The sequence below is a fragment of the Trichomycterus rosablanca genome, chromosome 6, assembly GCF_030014385.1.
Source record: "Trichomycterus rosablanca isolate fTriRos1 chromosome 6, fTriRos1.hap1, whole genome shotgun sequence".
Classification (NCBI taxonomy): Eukaryota; Metazoa; Chordata; class Actinopteri; order Siluriformes; family Trichomycteridae; genus Trichomycterus; species Trichomycterus rosablanca.
Window position 1 is genome coordinate 20733837 of NC_085993.1, and position 24262 is coordinate 20758098.

The 24262-nt window shown below is 41.4% G+C and overlaps 1 protein-coding gene across 1 annotated transcript in view; it reads left to right on the forward strand.

The window, feature by feature from the left end:
- The window catches only part of gxylt2 (glucoside xylosyltransferase 2), a 54104-nt gene extending 30717 nt beyond the window's left edge, over nucleotides 1–23387 (forward strand). The window contains exons 3-7 of the mRNA XM_062996719.1: nucleotides 4974–5105; nucleotides 5198–5449; nucleotides 9896–10019; nucleotides 19774–19946; nucleotides 22611–23387. Coding sequence (XP_062852789.1) covers nucleotides 4974–5105; nucleotides 5198–5449; nucleotides 9896–10019; nucleotides 19774–19946; nucleotides 22611–22799 — 870 coding nt within the window. The 3' untranslated portion in view covers nucleotides 22800–23387. The remainder of the gene's footprint in view (nucleotides 1–4973; nucleotides 5106–5197; nucleotides 5450–9895; nucleotides 10020–19773; nucleotides 19947–22610) is intronic.
- Nucleotides 23388–24262: the final 875 nt, after the last annotated feature.

Consider the following 24262-nt stretch of genomic DNA (forward strand, 5'->3'; position numbering starts at 1 on the left):
GTTGCTATCAGTGTGTGAAGAGTGGGAGAAGAGGCTTGCATTGACAATCCAACACAATGGGCCATTTTATTTAGGTGTATCCATATAAATGGCCCACCCTGTATAACTGTGCACAATACATACAACTGTGTACTTATGTACTTGTGTACTGTGTACGTAATGTTATTTACACTATACACCAGTTAGTCATAACATTGAAACTATCTGCCTAATATGCTGTCAAAACACTGACATGCTAAGACATGGTGTCCACAAGACATCTAAAGGAGTCCTGTGCAATCTGGTACTGGGATGTCCGAAGCCCTGGGATAGATCTGTGCCTTGTCCAAGTCAATCCTGCTTTGTGCCCATTGTTTCCGAATGGAACCTTAGCCGTGGTGGGATGGTGCATTAGACTGCTCACCTTTTGAGCACCTGCTTTCTTTGTTTAGAATTGAAATTACTTCAGTGCATAATACAAAACGTTCTACTTATGACCAACGAGCACCTTCCTGAGAGGTAATGCATCTTCTGGCAGGGGTGCAGACACTTATAAGGGGATTGAATTTCGGAGTCAGATTATAGCCTGCTACCAGATTTTCCCTTATGCTGCTAATGGGTGAGATAATTGCAGCTCTGTTATTAAACCAAATACCAACAGTTGGCTGAATTAAAAGACATTTTTAATTAACAGCGTTGATCAGTCTGTTGCTTGCCATTTATTGGGGCTCGGACAGCACAGTGGCTCAGTAGGTAGCACGGTTTCCTCACAGCACGAAAGTCCTGGGTTTGATTCCCAGTTGGAGCATTCCAGGTCCTTTCTGTGTGGAGTTTATATGTTCTCCCAGTGTCTATGTGAGTTTCCTCCAGGAGCTCCGGTTTCCTTCCACAGTCCAAAGACCTGTCATTTAGGTAAATCGGAGATACAAAATTAAACTGATGAATCTTGAGTAACCAGTAACTACCATTCCGGTCATGAATGTAACCAAAGTGTAAAACATGACGTTAAATCCTAACAATCATAGCCAACTCGTACATGTACAGTTAGAGCAAATGTGTTTTAATCTCCCTGTAGTCATTTATCAGTGCAGCTTTTCAGATCACTGGATACTTTTGTATTATTTTCTCCTCCCAGTACCAGCACAGTGGTTCAGAAATCCCAACAGCACTGCTGCCCCTGCTACACTTAAACCAGCACAACCATGTTATTACCATGTTAGTGTAATTGCACTGATTAGCATAGTCCACCACTCAAATAACATTTGGTCAGTGAGGGTCCTATTGGATTGGTTTACATACACCGATCAGGAATAACATTAAAACCACCTCCTTGTCCATTTTATCAGCTCCACTTACCATATAGGAGCACCTTGTAGTTCTACAGTTACTGACTGTAGTCCATCTGTTTTTCTGTATGCTTTGTTAGCCTCCTTTCACTCTGTTCTTCAATGGTCAGGACTCTACCAGGACCACCACAGAGTAGGTATTATTTGGGTGGTGGATTATTCTCAGCACTGCATTGACAATGACAAGGTGGTGGTGTGTTAGTGTGTGTGGTGCTGGTATGAGTGAATAAGACACAGTAATGCTGATGGAGTTTTTAAACACTTCACAGTCACTGCTGGAGTGAGAATAGTCCACCAACCAAAAACATCCAGACAACAGTGCCCCTTGGGCAGCGTCCTGTGACCACTGATGAAGGTCTAGAAGATGACCAACTCAAACAGCAGCAATAGATGAGCGATCGTCTCTGACTTTACATCTACAAGGTGGACCAACTAGGTAGGAGTTTCTAATAGAGTGGACAGTGAGTGGATAGGTATTTAAAAACTTCAGCAGCGCTGCTGTGTCTGATCCACTCATACCAGCACAACAGTCAGTAATTGTAGAACTACAAAGTACTTCTATATGGTAAGTGGAGCTGATAAAATGGACAGTGAGTGTAGAAACAAGGAGGTGGTTTTAATGTTATGGCTGATCAGTGTATACAAGTAAAAAGAGCAAGAGATGATCTACAGTCAGTAATTGTACACATATTAGAAATATGTGTACCTAATAAAGTGCTGGATGACTGCCTATTCGATATGTACTCTGAACACTAGTAGAACTTGGCACAACCCAAAGTTAATTAGGCCATTTCGTTTTTTTCCCCCACAATTATCTGTGTGATGCCAGAGGGGCACACTGTTAACGAGGCCGGCAAATTGTCACATTTTCCATGCTCTGATCCCTTACTCTTATCACCAGCAAAACTTGTAGCTTAGGGCTTTCTTTGCTCACCCTCTGAGCTAGATTGTTTCATAATAGTGTCACTGATAGTAAGCAGTGTTGGTGTTTAACAGAGCAGTAAATTATCAACCGGCTTGTTTTAAAATACATTTTTATGAGTGGATGTTGTAAATAGCCCAATAAAAGAAAAAAAAAGCAAGGAGCATGAACCTTTAAAGGTAGAGAGTGAAGTAAACAGGTCTCCATTGTAACCTCCACCTCCCTCTCCACTTACCATATAGAAGCACTTTGTAGTTCTACAATTACTGACTGTAGTCTATCTATTTCTTTGCATGCTTTGTTAGCCCCCTTTCATGCTATTCTTCAATGGTCAGGACCCCCACAGGACCACCACAGAGCAGGTATTATTTGGGTGGTGGATCATTCTCAGCACTGCAGTGACACTGACATGGTGGTGGTGTGTTAGTGTGTGTTGTGCTAGTATGAGTGGATCAGACACAGCAGCACTGATGGAGTTTTGAAATACCTCACTGTCACTGCTGGACTGAGAATAGTCCACCAACCAAAAATATCCAGCCAACAGCGCCCCGTGGGCAGCGTCTTGTGACCACTGATGAAGGTCTAGAAGATGATCAACTCAAACAGCAGCAATAGATAGATAGAATAGACAGTGAGTGGACACAGTACTTAAAAACTCCAGCAGCACTGCTGTGTCTGATCCACACATACCAGCACAACACACACTAACACACCACCACCATGTCAGTGTCACTGCAGTGCTGAGAATCATTCACCACATAAATAATACCTGCTCTGTGGTGGCCCTGTGGGGGTCCTGACTATTGAATAACAGGGTAAAAGCAGGCTAAAAAAGTATGTAGAGAAACAGATGGACTACAGTCAGTAATTAGAACTAGTAGAGACTAGTAGAACTACAAAGTGCTCCTATATGGTAAGTGGAGCTGTAGAAACAAGGAGGTGGTTTTGATGTTATGGCTGATCGGTGTATATTGGGATTTTAAAGACATATACCTCCAGGACAGTCCATGATTCTTTCAGCAAGACAATGCCAGGCCTCATTCTGCACCTGCTACAACACTGTGTCTCTGTAGACACAGAGTGTGTGTTCTTGACTAGCCTGCCTGTAGTCCAGATCTTTCTCCTATTGAAAATGAATTGCACATCAGAGTAGAATCAGACCTCTGGCGACCCCAAGCTACAAGAAGCATGAAGGAACAAAGATTCCACTAGTAAATATTAAACAATTAGTATCCTCAGTTTCCCCAAATAATCAAAAGTATAATTATAGAAAATGGCTCCATGGCAGAGCTGGGATTTGAACCCACAATCTTCCTTTTGATGAGCCGCTCAGGTGGCGCAGCGGTAAAAACACACGCTGGAACCAGAGCTTGGATCTCGAATACATTGTATAGAATCTCAGCTCTGCCTGCCGTCTAGGCTGAGCGGCCGCATGAACAACGATTGGCCTGTTGTTCAGATATGGGTGGGACTAAGCCGGTGAACCAACTCACCGGGTCTCTCTCTCATAACTAACAATTATTAACTAATAACTAATGCAATTACGACCTCTGATTGATGGTGCCTGCACAGAGATGAGAAAGGAGTTCTCTCAGGGTGTGTCTCTCCGTACACAGTGCTGAGCTGCACTACACTCGTCAAAGTGTAGGTGATAGGATGCATACAGCATGCTGCCCACGTGTTGGAGGGGGCATGGGTTAGTTTCGTTCTCCTCAATCAGAGCAGGGATCAGCATTGGTGGAGAGGAAGCATGACGCAATCGGGCAATTGGGTGCGCTGAAAGGGAGAAAAAGGGGAGAAAATGCATAAACAATATATATATATATATATATATCTTCCTTTTAATAGCCCAAAGCCCTACCCTAAAGACTTGCACACTGTCTATGTTGACCCAGCACTCATTCTACTAGCTATGCAACTATGCCACTCAAAGCATTCAATTATATAATTACTTGTATGAGAAATAATAGACAAGGAGACAAATTATATTATATTAACATGTTCAGGTTATACATTTATTGTTATTTTGTAAATGTATCAAATTTTCATCTTGACATTATATTAGTAGGGGTGAAGTTTGATGTATTTAAAAACAACCAATAGCCGCTCAGGTGGCGCAGCGGTAAAACAATTTTTACCAGAGCTGAGATCTCGAATACATCGTATCGAATCTCAACAATTGGCCTGTTGTTCAGATAAGGGGCGGGATTAAGCCGGATGGGGACTCTCTCTCAGACCGGTGCGATTACGACCTCTGCTGGCTGGTTGGTGGCGCCTGCACGGAGATGGGAAAGGAGTGCAGTACAGGGTGTGGCTCTCTGTACACAGCGCTGTACTGCACTGCACTCGTCAAGTGTAGGTGATAAGTCGTTCAATTGCTGTGCACGTGTCGGAGGGGGCGTGGAGCAGCCTCGTCCTCCCCAATCAGGAGCAGGGACCAGCATTAGTGAGAGGATGATTGACAGGCAGAAATTAGATGCGCTAAAGTGGGAGAAAAAAGGGAAAAAAATAAATAAATAAATTATAAAAAATAAAAACAACCAATAAAGAAGGTGGTAAAACGATATAAATATAAATCCAGAGTGTTTTGGGTCCAGAATCCATCATTGGACTGGTTTTGTAAACTTAGTAGTAGTTTTTATCTGATCGAAGGTTTGAGAGAGTTATCTTTTGGTTTTCAGTGATTTGTACACACTGTATCTGACCATGTTCAATTTTTCTTTTAGCTGAGCCAGTGGCCATGGTCCCTTGCCTCCAAGCTGCAGTACAATCTCTACCCAATCACCTTCTCAGTGGGAAATGCTGAGGAATGGAGGAAGCTCTTTAAGCCATGTGCAGCCCAAAGGCTTTTTCTCCCTGTAAGAATGTTTTTTTTTTTTAATCAAGTTTGTTTTTCTTCATCTCTCACTATGTTGTATGAAAAACCTTAATAACATTCCTTTATTTAAAGGTCATCTTAAAAGACCTGGACTCGTTGCTGTATGTGGACACAGACGTCCTCTTTCTCCGGCCTATGGACGACATTTGGGAGTTCCTGAAGGCGTTCAACGATACTCAGCTAGCAGCCATGGCCCCTGAACACGAGATTCCCAAAATCGGCTGGTACAGTCGTTTTGCGAGGCACCCTTTCTACGGTGTTACTGGTGTCAACTCGGGGGTCATGCTGATGAACCTTACACGCATTCGCAGCACTCTGTTTAGGGTGAGTGCTTCAAACATGCACTTAAAGAGTGTGTTCGAAAACCTAGTGATCTCTCTACATAAACAGCATTTTACGTCATCCTGCTCGCACCCCCGAGAAGAAGGCTGTCTGAATTCTTAAATGCCTTAAAATGCTGCCTTATAGGGTGCCTTATTTTGAAGCTATAAACTGCCTGAATAATGAGGGAGCATCTAATGCTTCCTTAGCTGTGAAGGCAATCCCAGCATTCAGTGTGGTACAACTTTTCTCACAAAAAAATGACAAATATGGTGGACTAATGCGGAGCAACGAACGAAGTGCACAAGTGTCATTTATTTGGGCTTGTCAATGTGGGCTTGTCAATGACAGTTTAACCATTTTCGGTAAATGGGGGGAGATGTTAGCTGGCTTGCTAGTGGGTTGTATCGCCTCAGCCCATTGGTTTGAATGACCTGAGGCTAACTGTGTTAGCTTAGTAAGCGAAAACTGCGTGTAATGTGTCTGAATAAATTGTCTTATAAGTTGATGTCTTATTAAAATCTTTTTTACTTAGGCTGCTTAGGTAGGCAGTAGACAGCAAGGCAGCTCACTAGGTTTTCAAACAGACCCAAAATGTTCTCGCCAGTTTACACCAGCCAGTGATTTGTTGGCTGGAATTGCTAATTTTTTTTAAAAAATTCACTTTTTAAGCTTTGATTCATCTGAGATTTGAGGGCTTGGGCTTATTAGGGACTATTAGGGACAAACATGTATCTGCATAAAAAGTGCAAACCACCAACACTACCTGGTTTCTAAAATGCCTAGTATACAAAATATCTAAATAGATTCTGGGATGTTTAAGTTTAAGTTCCCTGCTAATTACATTAAAATATTTTCCTTACATGCACGAGACTGAGATGTTCCTGTAACAGTCTATCATGGGCAGAAGTGCCACTTTAAAGCACTAAACTGCTGTTAACTGCCCATTTCGTAGTTTGAAGTACATAAGGTATCTTAACTGCTTTCTTAATACTGACGGATACTAAGTCACAGCTGCTCTTGGAAAACCAAATCTACCTCTTCTCACCTCTATATTTCAGCAGAATTAAATGCCCTTCTCATGGCACGAAAATATGCAAGACTAAAAAACAAGCACAACACCCTGATATGTACAGACCAAATCACGCCTTCAGGCACTAAACACACCCACAGCCGAACACCCAACAATAACCCAAATACAGAGCACCATAAGAGAACTCACAGTGCCAAAACGTTTGATATTAGACTATGCTGGATACCTGGACATTGCGGAATATTGGGAAATAAAAGGACTGACCAGTTGGCAAGGCGTAGAACACTATAAAAAATAATTAACCTCAAACTTCCACCAACAGACATCAAATGCCTAATAAAAGACTACATCAAAAATAAATAGCAACTTAAATGGAATACACAAACAAACAATAAACTACATGAGATTCACCCCAACATCAGGAATAGACTGAAAATACAATTATGAAAAACGTGCAGATCAGGCTATAAATATACAAGATGTAGAATAGGCCATTACGGACTGACACGCAAACATTTAATACTAGGAGAAAACCCCACATACCAGTCACTATAAAACACATCCTAAACGAATGCCCAAAATACACAGTGAAAGACAAAGTCTATATATACCCATATATACACTGATCAGCCATAACATTAAAACCACCTCCTTGTTTCTACACACTGTCCATTTTATCAGCTCCACTTACCATATAGAAGCATTTGGGTGGTGGATCATTCTCAGCACTGCAGTGACACTGAGATTGTGATGGTGTGTTAGTGTATGTTGTGCTGGTATGAGTGGATAAGACACAGCAGCTCTGCTGTCCCTGCTGGACTGAGAATAGTCCACCAACCAAAAACATCCAGCCAACAGCGCCCCGTGGGCAGCGTCCTGTGACCACTGATGAAGGTCTAAAAGATGACAAACTCAAACAGCAGCAATAGATGAGTGATCGCCTCTGACTGTACATCTACAAGGTGGACCAACTAGGTAGGAGTGTCTAATAGAGTGGACAGTGAGTGGACTCGGTATTTAAAAACCCCAGCAGCGCTGCTGTGTCTGATCCACTTATAGTAGCACAACACACACTAACACACCACCACCATGTCATTGTCACTGCAGTGCTGAGAATGACCCACCACCTAAATAATACCTGTGCTTCTATATGGTAAGTGGAGCTGATCAAATGGACAGTGAGTGTAGAAACAAGGAGGTGGTTTTAATGTTATGGCTGATCAGTGTATGCTTTTAAATTGTGTGTGAAGCTTAGTTTAGGTGAGGTGCAGCATTATCTGGGCAGAACAGGCTAATTGCCCAGTGGTGAAATCTTTAAAGACTCAAAAAAAGCCAACTAATTTGGCTAATGAAGTCTGTTTGTGTTCATGTTTATATAAAAAAAAAAACTTTTCCATCAATGTTCTTAAGTCATAGATATTGTGGGGTTCTATTAAATGCACATCAGGTTGCATATTGTTACTCGTCTTTTAGCAGGACTTGCTGTTTCTAACAGCTAAAGACCTCTTGTTATGTTTACTGTGGACTTAAAGCTGCTCGATATTTCCTGTTTTTTCTTGCCTCACTGTCACACACTTAAAGGCTTAATTAATTGTTTAATCAGTTCTCTACAAATGTAACTATATATTAGTTATATATATATTAGATTAACCCAAGCTTTGACAGATTCACCAAACCTAAAACTAGATGTTCTAGTCCTCAAGTGTCATTTGGAAATACAGGGGTTGGACAATGAAACTGAAACACCTGGTTTTAGACCACAATAATTTATTAGTATGGTGTAGGGCCTCCTTTTGCGGCCAATACAGCGTCAATTCGTCTTGGAAATGACATATACAAGTCCTGCACAGTGGTCAGAGGGATTTTAAGCCATTCTTCTTGCAGGATAGTGGCCAGGTCACTACGTGATGCTGGTGGAGGAAAACGTTTCCTGACTCGCTTCTCCAAAACACCCCAAAGTGGCTCAATAATATTTAGATCTGGTGACTGTGCAGGCCATGGGAGATGTTCAACTTCACTTTCATGTTCATCAAACCAATCTTTCACCAGTCTTGCTGTGTGTATTGGTGCATTGTCATCCTGATACACGGCACCGCCTTCAGGATACAATGTTTAAACCATTGGATGCACATGGTCCTCCAGAATGGTTCGGTAGTCCTTGGCAGTGACGCGCCCATCTAGCACAAGTATTGGGCCAAGGGAATGTCATGATATGGCAGCCCAAACCATCACTGATCCACCCCCATGCTTCACTCTGGGCATGCAACAGTCTGGGTGGTACGCTTCTTTGGGGCTTCTCCACACCGTAACTCTCCCGGATGTGGGGAAAACAGTAAAGGTGGACTCATCAGAGAACAATACATGTTTCACATTGTCCACAGCCCAAGATTTGCGCTCCTTGCACCATTGAAACCGACGTTTGGCATTGGCACGAGTGACCAAAGGTTTGGCTATAGCAGCCCGGCCGTGTATATTGACCCTGTGGAGCTCCCGACGGACAGTTCTGGTGGAAACAGGAGAGTTGAGGTGCACATTTAATTCTGCCGTGATTTGGGCAGCCGTGGTTTTATGTTTTTTGGATACAATCCGGGTTAGCACCCGAACATCCCTTTCAGACAGCTTCCTCTTGCGTCCACAGTTAATACTGTTGGATGTGGTTTGTCCTTCTTGGTGGTATGCTGACATTACCCTGGATACCGTGGCTCTTGATACATCACAAAGACTTGCTGTCTTGGTCACAGATGCGCCAGCAAGACGTGCACCAACAATTTGTCCTCTTTTGAACTCTGGTATGTCACCCATAATGTTGTGTGCATTGCAATATTTTGAGCAAAACTGTGCTCTTACCCTGCTAATTGAACCTTCACACTCTGCTCTTACTGGTGCAATGTGCAATTAATGAAGATTGGCCACCAGACTGGTCCAATTTAGCCATGAAACCTCCCACACTAAAATGACAGGTGTTTCAGTTTCATTGTCCAACCCCTCTATGTCTATTGTAGCTGTTTACATGTCTGTTAACACTAGTTGCAACTATTTTTAACATAGTTTAAGGAAGTAAAGCTCTAGTGTTGGATGAGTACATCCTTTGAGGTTTGTTTTCTTTAACACTCCGCTGAAGGTTCAGTCCTCACACATCCTTGACATTTCAGCTCACATGTGAACCCTTTTAACCAGCATCGCTCAGCCTTTAAGAGCAGCAGCTGTGAAGTGCACGTTAATGGATGTGCGTGTGGGGGACATGGATTAGCATATCTCTGAAACCCAGAACAGTCATTCATTTTAAACCTGAGCAAGCCTCTACTGAAAAAAACCCCCAAATCTGCCATTTTGGCATTGACGGGTTGGCTGGTGTCTGAAAGCACAGCACCATATTCAGTGCTGTGGAAAATAACCTGCCACTCTCGATATTACAGAACAGCATGATCGCCAGCGGCCTGTCATGGGAGGACCTGCTACACCCCCTCTACCAGAAATACAAGAACCACATCACATGGGGGGACCAGGACCTTCTCAACATCATTTTTCACTACAATCCAGGTACTTTTTGGTTACATTGTTTTGGTTTGTCATTTTTGCAGATCTGTAATTACAACCTGTAATTACTGACATATGTTTATATGACCCCCACAGGACCACTACAGAGTAGATATTATTTGGGTGGTGGATCATTCTCAGCACTGCAGTGATACTGACCTGGTGGTGGTGTGTTAGTGTGTGTTGTGCTGATATGGTCAATGCTGATGGAGTTTTTAAACACCTAGAAACAAGGAGGTGGTTTTAATGTTATGGCTGATCGGTGTATACACATGTATACTGACAGTTTCTTTTCACCTGCACGAGGTGAGTTCATGTGCGGATCAGTTTTGTGCACGGAGAGCCACACCCTGATCAGCATTATTCCTCAACTCTGCGCAGGTGCCATCAATCAGCCAGCAGAGGTTGTAATTGCACCAGTTATGAGGAACCCCGGTCCGGCTTTTCCCGCTCTGTGAACGCCCAGCCCAGCAGGATGGCAGAGCTAAGATTCAATACGATGTGTTTAAAATCTCAGCTCTGGTGTGCTAGCGTATTTTACCGCTGCGCCACCTGAGCAGCTAGATGACTGCCTTTTAAAGAAGGGCAGTTGTAGCCTAGTGGTTAAGGTACTGGACTAGTAATTGAAAGGTCACTGGTTCAAGCCGGACTGCCACTGTTGGGCCCTTGAGCAAGGGTCTAAAGTCTCAAAGTCTCAAATGCTTAGACAATATACTGTCACAGTATTGTAAGTCGCTTTGGATAAAAGCATCTGCCAAAATTCTTTTTAATTCTTTATAATAATTCTAATTCTTTCTTTCTAATTGTTTATTTATTGATTTTTGTGCATTTGATACAAAAAAGAAAAGAAAAAGAATAGGAAAACTATAGAATGCTAAAATTAGTCACATTGTTATTGTGCAATCCTGTTCTCAGAATTTCGGACTCACTCAATTTTCAGACAATTTTTTCTTCTGTGATTAGTTTTACATGAGCAGATGGAATAATTAATTATAACCAGAGTATCTCTGAGCGTTTTATCTCATTTGATACAGTTATGGTGGTTTACATAGTGTAGGCTCACTTTTCTGTAACAGCACTAAATGACGAGCAAGCTTTAAGTAAGCTCAACCTTGCAAATTGGGATTTTGACCCCAGTGTTTGTCCACATACAACACTTACCTACTAAAAAAGCACATAAGTATAACAAAATGGTTTTCACATTATCATCTGGAAGTGAAGGGTTCAAGTCTAGTTGATAACTATGCAGGGTTTGGGAGCTGCTTGTGTGCATTCCTGTTTTTCACTATAAATCTCGGCTGACCTTGTGCATAGATAAGGGCAATATGTGCCTCCTTCAAGGTACTTTGATTTATTGACTATGTGTTTAGAAGGAAGCATGAGCTAGTCCTACCTGCCCATACTCTTAGATGTCAAATGATACAAATCTGTTAATGGATGGGAATTGATTATTTCTAAATAGAAGAGGGAAAAAGTGCATGTGTAAAACAGAACTGATGGTTGTTTCTGTGTTAATATACGAGGGATCTTTATAAAGTTTCCGCACTTTTATATTTTAGTTGGAAATGGTGAGGGCGGGAGGAGTAGTAATTGGTCGTGTCTGAGAGACTGAGAGAGCTTATAGTCTGGATTTATTTACTTGGTTGCACTCCTACACACATTCTGGTTTTAAACAATGGGATGTTTAACAATCCCACAATCAGTAGATATAACATGTCAAAATTGTTTGTTTATCAGCCAGGTCTTTGCTTGACCATTTTCACAATTGAGAAGTATACACCGATCAGCCGTAACATTAAAACCACCTCCCTGTTTCTACACTCACTGTCTATTTTATCAGCTCCACTTACCATATAGAAGCACTTTGTAGTTCTACAATTACTGACCGTAGTCCATCTATTTCTCTGCATACTTTTTTAGCCCCCTTTCACCCTGTTCTTCAATGGTCAGGACCACCACAGAGTAGGTATTATTTAGGTGGTGGAACATTCTCAGCACTGCAGCGACACTGACATGGTGGTGGTGTGTTAGTGTGTGTTGTGCTGGTATGAGTGGATCAGACACAGCAGCGCTGCTGGAGTTTTTACATACCGTGTCCACTCACTGTCCACTCTATTATACACTCCTACCTAGATGGTTTACTTCGTAGATGTAAAGTCAGAGACGCTCGCTCATCTATTGCTGCTGTTTGAGTTGGTCATCTTCTGGATATTTTTGGTTGGTGGACTATTCTCAGTCCAGCAGTGACAGTGAGGTGTTTAAAAACTCCATCAGCGCTGCTGTGTCTGATCCACTCATACCAGCACAACACACACTAACACACCACCACCATGCCAGTGTCACTGCAGTGCTGAGAATGATCCACCACCAAAATAATACCTACTCTGTAGTGGTCCTGTGGGGGTCCTGACCATTGAAGAACAGCATGAAAGGGGGCTAACAAAGCATGCAGAGAAACAGATGGACTACAATCAGTAATTGTAGAACTACTAAGTGCTTCTATATGGTAAGTGGAGCTGATAAAATGGACAGTGTGTGTAGAAACAAGGAGATGGTTTTAATGTTATGGTTGATCAGTGTGTATGCCAATTGTACTTCAAATAAATTTGCACTTAAGGCAAGACCAATTAGATTTCAGACTATTTGACTAAAGCAAATATTGGCACATTTTTTTATTATTATAAATAATAAAATAAAATAAAAAATAATTATTATTATTTTTAAATTATTTATCATTGTTATTATTTTTATTATATATCTTAAAATGTTCAGTTTTCAGATATGTGCAGATTAGTAAGACACTCCACTGGCTCCGCCAGCGAACATAAACCCGTCATCCATCACACTGCCTGTCAGAAAATCAATACAACTACCCAAGTATAACAGCATCACATTTTTTCCTTGACTGAGCATCCTGAAACCTTCCACTGTGGTTTGTCTGGGACTTGGATAAAAGTGCAGTCCTGTGTGTGTGTGTGTGTGTGTGTGTGTGTGTGTGTGTGTAGGTAAACACTTCACTAGTCCACAGCGTCTATCGACAGGTGTTGGGATTAAGTACTTGTTGTGGTGAAGGAGACTTGGCACAGCTTGTGTTTGCCTCTTGGCAGTTTTGGAATGGTGCCAAACAATAGTATCACAGAAGTAGCCATTCAGAAATGTGAGAAATTGATGTGAGGAACAAGTTTTGTAAACTTAAGACAAGTTCAACCTGAATGCTGGCAGGATACACTATAAATTCCACCATGCGACTAAACATAGCTACTTAGGCAAAGACATTGTTTTTACAATAGAGCCTTTAAGCTTCTTTAATTATTTTAGACTGTTGTACATTCTTCAGTGCATCAATGGATCTGGTTTATATCATGTGGTTCCAAAGTTTTACAGTGTACAGAACTATTTAGGTATAAAAATAACACCACAGGCAAAAACACAATTTGGCTTTTAAATTATGGGAATGGAGTGGGAACTGGAAATAACCAGTTCTGGAGGGAAATAAAAAAGTTTGCCATGTTTGAAGTGGACAGAATGTCAACTAAATGCCCAAAAGTATGTGAACAACCAACTATGAGCTTTTTAGAGGTTTCATTGAAAAACCATCGGCAGTAATATGAAGTTGGCCTCCATCTGTTTGGCTTTTTTAGCATTTACCTTTTGGGAAGGTTTTCCACAAGTGTGTCTGTGAACCTATGCCCATTTAGTCTGTGAATCTATGCCCATTTAGTCTGTGAATCTATGCCCATTTAGTCTGTAAATCTATGGCCATTTAGTCTGTGAACCTATGCCCATTTAGTCTGTGAATCTATGCCCATTTAGTCTGTGAATCTATGGCCATTTAGTCTGTGAACCTATGGCCATTTAGTCTGTGAATCTATGGCCATTTAGTCTGTGAACCTATGCCCAATAAGTCTGTGAATCTATGGCCATTTAGTCTGTGAATCTATGGCAATTTGGTATGTGAATCTATGCCCATTTAGTCTGTGAATCTATGCCCATTAATCTGTGAACCTATGCCCATTCAGTCTGTGAATCTCTGCCCATTTAGTCTGTGAACCTATGCCCATTTAGTCTGTGAATCTATGCCCATTTAGTCTGTGAACCTATGTCCATTTAGTCTGTGAATCTATGGCAATTTGGTATGTGAATCTATGCCCATTTAGTCTGTGAATCTATGCCCATTTAGTCTGTAAATCTATGGCCATTTAGTCTGTGAACCTATGCCCATTTAGTCTGTGAATCTATGCCCATTTAGTCTGTGAATCTATGGCCATTTAGTCTGTGAACTTATGGCCATTTAGTCTGTGAATCTATGGCCATTTAGTCTGTGAACCTATGCCCAATAAGTCTGTGAATCTATGGCCATTTAGTCTGTGAATCTATGGCAATTTGGTATGTGAATCTATGCCCATTTAGTCTGTGAATCTATGCCCATTAATCTGTGAACCTATGCCCATTCAGTCTGTGAATCTCTGCCCATTTAGTCTGTGAACCTATGCCCATTTAGTCTGTGAATCTATGCCCATTTAGTCTGTGAACCTATGTCCATTTAGTCTGTGAATCTATGGCAATTTGGTATGTGAATCTATGCCCATTTAGTCTGTGAATCTATGCCCATTAATCTGTGAACCTATGCCCATTCAGTCTGTGAATCTCTGCCCATTAATCTGTGAATCTATGCCCATTTAGTCTGTGAATCTATGCCCATTAATCTGTGAACCTATGCCCATTCAGTCTGTGAATCTATGCCCATTAATCTGTGAATCTATGCCCATTTAGTCTGTGAATCTATGCCCATTAATCTGTGAACCTATGCCCATTCAGTCTGTGAATCTCTGCCCATTTAGTCTGTGAACCTATGCCCATTTAGTCTGTGAATCTATGCCCATTTAGTCTGTGAACCTATGTCCATTTAGTCTGTGAATCTATGGCAATTTGGTATGTGAATCTATGCCCATTTAGTCTGTGAATCTATGCCCATTAATCTGTGAACCTATGCCCATTCAGTCTGTGAATCTATGCCCATTTAGTCTGTGAACCTATGCCCATTTAGTCTGTGAATCTATGCCCATTTAGTCTGTGAACCTATGCCCATTTAGTCTGTGAATCTATGCCCATTTAGTCTGTGAACCTATGTCCATTTAGTCTGTGAATCTATGGCAATTTGGTATGTGAATCTATGCCCATTTAGTCTGTGAATCTATGCCCATTTAGTCTGTTAACCTATGCCCATTCATCTGTAAACCTATGCCCATTCAGTCTGTGAATCTATGCCCATTTAGTCTGTGAATCTATGCCCATTTAGTCTGTGAACCTATGCCCATTTAGTCTGTGAATCTATGCCCATTCAGTCTGTGAATCTATGACCATTTAGTCTGTGAATCTATGCCCATTCAGTCTGTGAATCTATGGCCATTTAGTCTGTGAATCTATGACCATTTAGTCTGTGAACCTATGCCCATTTAGTCTGTGAATCTATGCCCATTTAGTCTGTGAACCTATGCCCATTTAGTCTGTGAACCTATGCCAATTTAGTCTGTGAACCTATGCCCATTTAGTCTGTGAACCTATGCCCATTTAGTCTGTGAACCTATGCCCATTTAGTCTGTGAATCTATGGCCATTTAGTCTGTGAAGCCGAGAAGGCCTTGCTTAAAATCAATGATTCATTTTAAAGTGCAGGTTCTTCACAGCAAACTCAAACCACAGCTTTATGGGGCCATGCTGAAACAGCACTGGGCCTTCCAGAAACTGTTGCCACAAAGCTGAAAGTCGATTTTATAAAATTAATTTTATAAACCTGCTAGTAGTGAGTGTGACTAAACCCCCATAAATTCAATAACGTATGTTGTAATGTATTTCTTAAGGTATGTGTAGTTATTCTATTTTCATTTTTATTATATATTTAAGGCCCTCACACTAATCCACCATTGCTGTTATCCAGGGTTCAAATCCCCGGCAGGTCAGGCATCCACATACATACAGGTGCTGGTCATAAAATTAGAATATCATAAAAAAGTTGATTTATTTCAGTAATTCTATTCAAAAAGTGAAACTTGTATATTATATTCATTTATTACACACAGACTGATATATTTCAAATGTTTATTTCTTTTAATGTTGATGATTATAACTGACAACTAATGAAAACCCCAAATTCAGTATCTCAGAAAATTAGAATATTACTTAAGACCAATAAAAAAAAGCATTTTTAGAAATGTTGGCCAATTGAAAAGTATGAACATGAAAAGTATGAGCATGTACAGCACTCAATACTTAGTTGGGGCTCCTTTTGCCTGGATTACTGCAGCAATGCGGCGTGGCATGGAGTCCATCAGTCTGTGGCACTGCTCAGGTGTTATGAGAGCCCAGGTTGCTCTGATAGTGGCCTTCAGCTCTTCTGAATTGTTGGGTCTGGCGTATCACATCTTCCTCTTCACAATACCCCATAGATTTTCTATGGGGTTAAGGTCAGACGAGTTTGCTGGCCAGTTAAGAACAGGGATACCATGGTCCTTAAACCAGTTACTGGTAGCTTTGGCACTGTGTGCAGGTGCCAAGTCCTGTTGGAAAATGAAATCTGCATCTCCATAAAGTTGGTCAGCAGCAGGAAGTATGAAGTGCTCTAAAACTTCCTGGTAAACGGCTGCGTTGACCTTGGACCTCAGAAAACACAGTGGACCAACACCAGCAGATGACATGGCACTCCAAACCATCACTGACTATGGAAACTTTACACTGGACCTCAAGCAATGTGGATTCTGTGCCTCTCCTCTCTTCCTCCAGACTCTGGGACCTTGATTTCCAAAGGTAATGCAAAATTTACTTTCATCAGAGAACATAACTTTGGACCACTCAGCAGTCCTTTTGTCTTTAGCCCAGGCGAGACGCTTCTGACGCTGTCTCTTGTTCAAGAGTGGCTTGACACAAGGAATGCGACAGCTGAAACCCATGTCTTGCATACGTCTGTGCATGGTGGTTCTTGAAGCACTGACTCCAGCTGCAGTCCACTCTTTGTGAATCTCCCCCACATTTTTGAATGGGTTTTGTTTCACAATCCTCTCCAGGGTGCGGTTATCCTTATTGCTTGTACACTTTTTTCTACCACATCTTTTCCTTCCCTTCGCCTCTCTATTAATGTGCTGGGACACAGAGCTCTGTGAACAGCCAGCCTCTTTAGCAATGACCTTTTGTGTCTTGCCCTCCTTGTGCAAGGTGTCAATGGTCGTCTTTTGGACAACTGTCAAGTCAGCAGTCTTCCCCATGATTGTGTAGCCTACAGAACTAGACTGAGAGACCATTTAAAGGCCTTTGCAGGTGTTTTGAGTTAATTAGCTGATTAGAGTGTGGCACCAGGTGTCTTCAATATTGTACCTTGTCACAATATTCTAATTTTCTGAGATACTGAATTTGGGGTTTTCATTAGTTGTCAGTTATAATCGTCAACATTAAAAGAAATAAACATTTGAAATATATCAGTCTGTGTGTAATGAATGAATATAATATACAAGTTTCGCTTTTTGAATGGAATTACTGAAATAAATCAACTTTTTCATGATATTCTAATTTTATGACCAGCACCTGTATGTGATTGGCTATGTCTGTGGGGAGGTTTTGGCTGAGGCCCCACAATGAAATGGCATCCTGTCTGGGGAGTGTTACTGCATTGCATCCAGATATTCTGGGAAACCAGACATAGCAACCTTGACCAGGACAAAACATGAAGGTAAAACCTAAAAATTATATGGAAAAAAAACAAAAACAAGTTGGGTGCTCAGGTGACACAGCAGTGAGTTCAAATCTCAGCTCTGTTACTGGCAGGCTGGACGCCTACACGGGCAATGATTGGCTCGTCTTTTGTGTTGGTTGCTGGTCGGGATTCCTCATAACTGATCAAACTGACCTCTGCTGACAGAGACGAGGGGCAGTGTGTGACTCTCCATGTGCAAGACTGAGCCCCATATTTTACCTGCCTCGTGCAGGTAAAAAAGATACAGTCGGCTAATGCACACGTGTCGAAGGTGGTGTTTTTGTTAGTCACGACTCTCCACGGTCAGAGTGGAGGTCTACATCAGTAGAGAGAAAGCATAATGCAATGGGTAATTGGATATGACTAGATTGGGAGAAAAATGAGGAAAAATTCAAATCACTATTAAAAATGTAGAGCAGTGTATGAGGTGCATGTTTTTTATAAACTCAGATGTGGAAAAATCAATGCATATTAATGCGTTTTTGATGAATGCTGAGGATGTCCTTGTGAATGCTGCCTTAATTAAATTATTAACACAGCAGCACAGATGGGTTCTCTTTGTTATATGATCAACTAACCGCACACATCAGATATAATAGAGCTTAGTCAATTAGCACTTTGATATGTGAAAATTAAAAGCAGGATTAGGTGAGCTTTAATCTGGCTAATTAATGGGTGTTCTAAATGCAGTTGTATCTATATTATATGTTTTTATTATCTATATATTATTACTATTATTCTCATTCATACCTATATCTGATAATATATTTTTTATATTTAACATTTATTTACATTTTCAGCATTTAGCAGACGCTTTTATTCAATGCGACTTACAGTACTGTGACAGTATACAGTATACAATCTAAGCAATTGAGGGTTAAGGCCTTGCTCAAGGGCTCAACAGTGACAACCTGGCAGTGGTGTGGTTTGAACCAGCAATCTTTTGATTACAACTCCAGTACCTTAACCACTAGACTAACATCCCCATTATATACCTATATACACTGATCAGCCATAACATTAAAACCACCTCCTTGTTTCTACACTCACTGTCCATTTGGTTAGTCATCTTCTAGACCTTCATCAGTGGTCACAGGACACTGCCCTCAGGGTGCTGTTGGCTGAATATATTTTTGGTTGGTGGACTATTCTCAGTCCAGCAGTGACAGTGAGGTGTTAAATAATTCATTGCTGTGTCTTATCCAGTCATACCAGCACAACACACACTAACGCACCATCACAATGTCCGTGTCACTGCAGTGCTGAGAATGATCCACCACCCAAATAATACCTACTCTGTAGTGGTCCTGTGGTGGTCCTGACCATTGAAGAACAGGGTGAAAGGGGGCTAACACAGCATGCAGAGAAACAGATGGACTACAGTCAGTAATTGTAGAACTATAAAGTGCTTCTATATGGTAAGTGGAGCTGATAAAATGGACAATGAGAGTAGAAACAAGGAGGTGGTATGATCTGTGTATATATAAAATGATCTGTGTATACTGTATATAAAATGTACATAACAGTCTATCTATCTATCTAATCTATCTATCTTTCAGGTAAAAACCTCAAAATATTTAATATTTTAAGGGGAAAAGTCCAAATTGTCATGGCAAATTTGTCAAGAATGGCAAAAACGGCATTAGCAAAGAGGGACAGTGTTCACAAGTTCAAAGCCCAAACTAAACATGCTACCGTCCAAATGCACAACCACAAAAATCCCCAAAATAACATGTACAACTGTGCATTGTGGACTTCACAAAGCCGTAATGCTTGACAGGGCTAGTATTTAAATGCTTGGTTAAAAGAGCACAACTACTGGACCTGTAATCAATGCAGAAAATATATAGGGATGGATTTATGTTTAGAGGAAAGTATGTCTGGTAACCTACATGCCAACAGCTAACCATTAAGTAAGGTGAAGGATTTATAACGGTATGAGCGGCCATTTCTTTCCATGGTTGTATGACACCCACCTAATATGTATATGACTCTTGTTTGCTTGTATCCGCAGAATGCCTGTACACCTTTCCCTGTCAGTGGAACTACAGACCAGATCACTGCATGTATGGCAGTAACTGTAAAGGGGCTGAAGAGGAGGGTGTGTCTATTCTTCATGGCAACCGTGGTGTTTTCCATGATGACAAGCAGCCATCTTTTAAAGTCATGTATGATTCTATACGCAATGTAAGTTTTTTTTATATTTCTCTAATACTATAGTCATATAGATATCATATTTATTATTTTGAGTACTTAATAAGAAGCAAAGACTTTCTTAAAATATTTGACGTACCCCTTACTGTGATTGGGCTTCAATGGAAGATTTGAGAAAAATCAAATGCTTATTGAAAAAGCATAGCCTGCAGGAGTTTGGAAAATTTCTTATCAGTCTTGTAGTCTTCTTCTTAGCTTATGCACCATATCTTTGAAAAAAAATGTCTCTCAGAAAAACAATGACCCAAAGCACCCAAAGAGTTCTAATCTTAAGCCTATTCAATGTCTGTTGCTGTACACCACCTCACCCCAATTTAGTTGGCTAAATCATACACCGATCAGCCATAACATTAAAACCACCTCCCTCTTTCTACACACATTGTCCATTTTATTGGCTTCACTTACCATATAGAAGCACTTTGTAGTTCTACAATTACTGATTGTCGTCCATCTGTTTCTCTACATGCGTTGTTATCCCCCTTTCATGCTGTTTTTCAATGGTCAGGACCCCCACAGGACCACTACAGAGCAGGTATTACTTGGGTGGTGGATCATTCTCAGCACTGCAGTGACACTGACATGGTGGTGGTGTGTTAGTGTGTGTTGTGCTGGTATGGATCAGAAACAGCAGCACTGATGAAGTTTTTAAACACCTCTCTGTCACTGCTGGACTAAGAATAGTCCACCAACCAAAAATATCCAACCAACAGCGTCCCGTGGGCAGCGTCCTATGACCAACTATCGCAATAGATGAGCGATCGTCTCTGACTTTACATCTACAAGGAGGACCAACTAGGTAGGAGTGTCTAATAAAGTGGACAGTGAGTGGACAAGGTATTTAAAAACTCCAGCAGGGTAGTGAGTGTAGAAACAAGGAGGTGGTTTCAATGTTATGGCTGATCGGTGTATATATATATATACAGTGTATCACAAAAGTGAGTACACCCCTCACATTTCTGCAAATATTTTATTATATCTTTTCATGGGACAACACTATAGAAATAAAACTTGGATATAACTTAGAGTAGTCAGTGTACAACTTGTATAGCAGTGTAGATTTACTGTCTTCTGAAAATAACTCAACACACAGCCATTAATGTCTAAATGGCTGGCAACATAAGTGAGTACACCCCACAGTGAACATGTCCAAATTGTGCCCAAAGTGTCAATATTTTGTGTGACCACCATTATTATCCAGCACTGCCTTAACCCTCCTGGGCATGGAATTCACCAGAGCTGCACAGGTTGCTACTGGAATCCTCTTCCACTCCTCCATGATGACATCACGGAGCTGGTGGATGTTAGACACCTTGAACTCCTCCACCTTCCGCTTGAGGATGCGCCACAGGTGCTCAATTGGGTTTAGTCCATCACCTTTACCTTCAGCTTCCTCAGCAAGGCAGTTGTCATCTTGGAGGTTGTGTTTGGGGTCGTTATCCTGTTGGAAAACTGCCATGAGGCCCAGTTTTCGAAGGGAGGGGATCATGCTCTGTTTCAGAATGTCACAGTACATGTTGGAATTCATGTTTCCCTCAATGAACTGCAGCTCCCCAGTGCCAGCAACACTCATGCAGCCCAAGACCATGATGCTACCACCACCATGCTTGACTGTAGGCAAGATACAGTTGTCTTGGTACTTCTCACCAGGGCGCCGCCACACATGCTGGACACCATCTGAGCCAAACAAGTTTATCTTGGTCTCGTCAGACCACAGGGCATTCCAGTAATCCATGTTCTTGGACTGCTTGTCTTCAGCAAACTGTTTGCGGGCTTTCTTGTGCGTCAGCTTCCTTCTAGGATGACGACCATGCAGACATGCAGAGTTGATGCAGTGTGCGGCGTATGGTCTGAGCACTGACAGGCTGACCTCCCACGTCTTCAACCTCTGCAGCAATGCTGGCAGCACTCATGTGTCTATTTTTTAAAGCCAACCTCTGGATATGACGCCGAACACGTGGACTCAACTTCTTTGGTCGACCCTGGCGAAGCCTGTTCCGAGTGGAACCTGTCCTGGAAAACCGCTGTATGACCTTGGCCACCATGCTGTAGCTCAGTTTCAGGGTGTTAGCAATCTTCTTATAGCCCAGGCCATCTTTGTGGAGAGCAACAATTCTATTTCTCACATCCTCAGAGAGTTCTTTGCCATGAGGTGCCATGTTGAATATCCAGTGGCCAGTATGAGAGAATTGTACCCAAAACACCAAATTTAACAGCCCTGCTCCCCATTTACACCTGGGACCTTGACACATGACACCAGGGAGGGACAACGACACATTTGGGCACAATTTGGACATGTTCACTGTGGGGTGTACTCACTTATGTTGCCAGCTATTTAGACATTAATGGCTGTGTGTTGAGTTATTTTCAGAAGACAGTAAATCTACACTGCTATACAAGCTGTACACTGACTACTCTAAGTTATATCCAAGTTTCATGTCTATAGTGTTGTCCCATGAAAAAATATAATGAAATATTTGCAGAAATGTGAGGGGTGTACTCACTTTTGTGATACACTGTATATATGGCAAATAAAGGCCAGGTCAGGAACCATTTATGTGGGAAACAGGATTGCATACTTTTTCAAGGCTGTGCTTGAAATATAAAGTGTTCATATTTCTCCCATTTTCTGTTTTTCAGTATCCTGTGGGGGAAAACATGGTCCAATCTTTGTTTTACACCATCCAGACCAAATTCTTGGACACGGTCAATACGCTGTGTGGACGAATTCCTCAGGTGTTTCTCAAGCAGATCGAGAAAACCATGAAGGCTGTGTACGAGAAAAAAGTCATTCGTCACGCACGGATTGCACACAGGCAGCGCCGCTGAACTCCGCCGAGAGCAGTTTCTAAATGACAAGGAGAAGTGCTGATTCTCTACGACCAGTGTTGTTTTTAATGGAACATGTGCAATACCAAGAAGTCATTGTTTGCAATCCAGAAGTCCGTCCTCTGACTGGAAATAATGAAGAGCTTTTTGGATAGACTGAACTTTTAGCAGTGGTTTTTATGGAACGAATGGCAGCTTGACTTGAAGTTAGTTTCCCAAAAAACTAAACCTTATGACTCTGAGTCAGAGGTTAAATATCACTCCATGCGAGTTATTCCAAGCCATCGCGGGACTTATCCTTTGGTGAAAGTTGCATGGATTTGGAAGAATGTATGTCGGGGATATAATTTAAAAGAGAATGTTTTAGTGTTAAGGAATCAGAATGCACACGCTACATTTTGCCAGAATATGTTGCAAAAGACATTGCGTCTGCCAGGAATGTGCTTAGCAGCTAAGACACTTGACTGTGGACCAGAAAACGTGTCGGACGAGGCTAAAGAGAGCTGGTGGAGCACTTGTTTGTACTGCACTGTATTTAATCAGATCTGAAGTATTCATTTTTTTTAAATAAACAAATGCTTTTTTTAAATATTATACAATAAGGCTTAGAACTCTGCATTCCAAAGCAGTGATCGGCTCATTTTATATATATATATGCTCATTCATTCCTTCTGGTGCTGAGACTTTACTCCTAGTTTCTGATAATACAGTAACCTTTGCATTGGCTGCATCTAATTCGCTGGTGAGGGTTAATATTTCCTTTTGTTTCCTCAGTCTTTCCTGTTTTTTAGCCAGTTCTTCCTCTTCGCACTCAATGGCATGTTTTTCTTTTAGTGCTGCTAATTCTACTGTCGGGCAGCTTATGCCAAGTTCACACTACACGACTTTCTGATTTGCCGGGTCGCTGTACAGTTCACACTACACGACTGAATCTTTTGCACTCAGGAGTCTTTCAGTCGGTGTGTATTTCACACTACACGACTGATCGGTGATAGGGGGTTTCACACTACGCAACCTATCACCAACTGGAATCGCAGGCGAGCTTCTCTGGTCTCCCAAATATCGTTTTGTTACGAAAACAAACGCGAGAAGTGACGAAAGGTTTAATGATACCACATCCTAAAATGCACAAGTAGCGAGCGATCAAAGTTTGTGCACGTAAAAACAAAGAAAAAATAAATGAATCTTAGTGGATTTGCCTTGGGTTGTTGGGTAGTGAGTTGGAGGTTAATAAATATTTTTGCAATGCAACGTTGTTGTTTTGTAGTGAACGATAAGGTCAGAAATACTGTAAAACTTGTGTGTAACACGTGTGTATTATGATATAAATTATATTAAGCCCCTGTACAGCCTTTTACACTCCTCCCCTGCATTTCTTCTCACGCTGTATCTTGTGTTCTCATTGGCTGTTCGACATAGCACTCATTGCCAGTCAGGAAACACCCATTCAGATATCTGACATG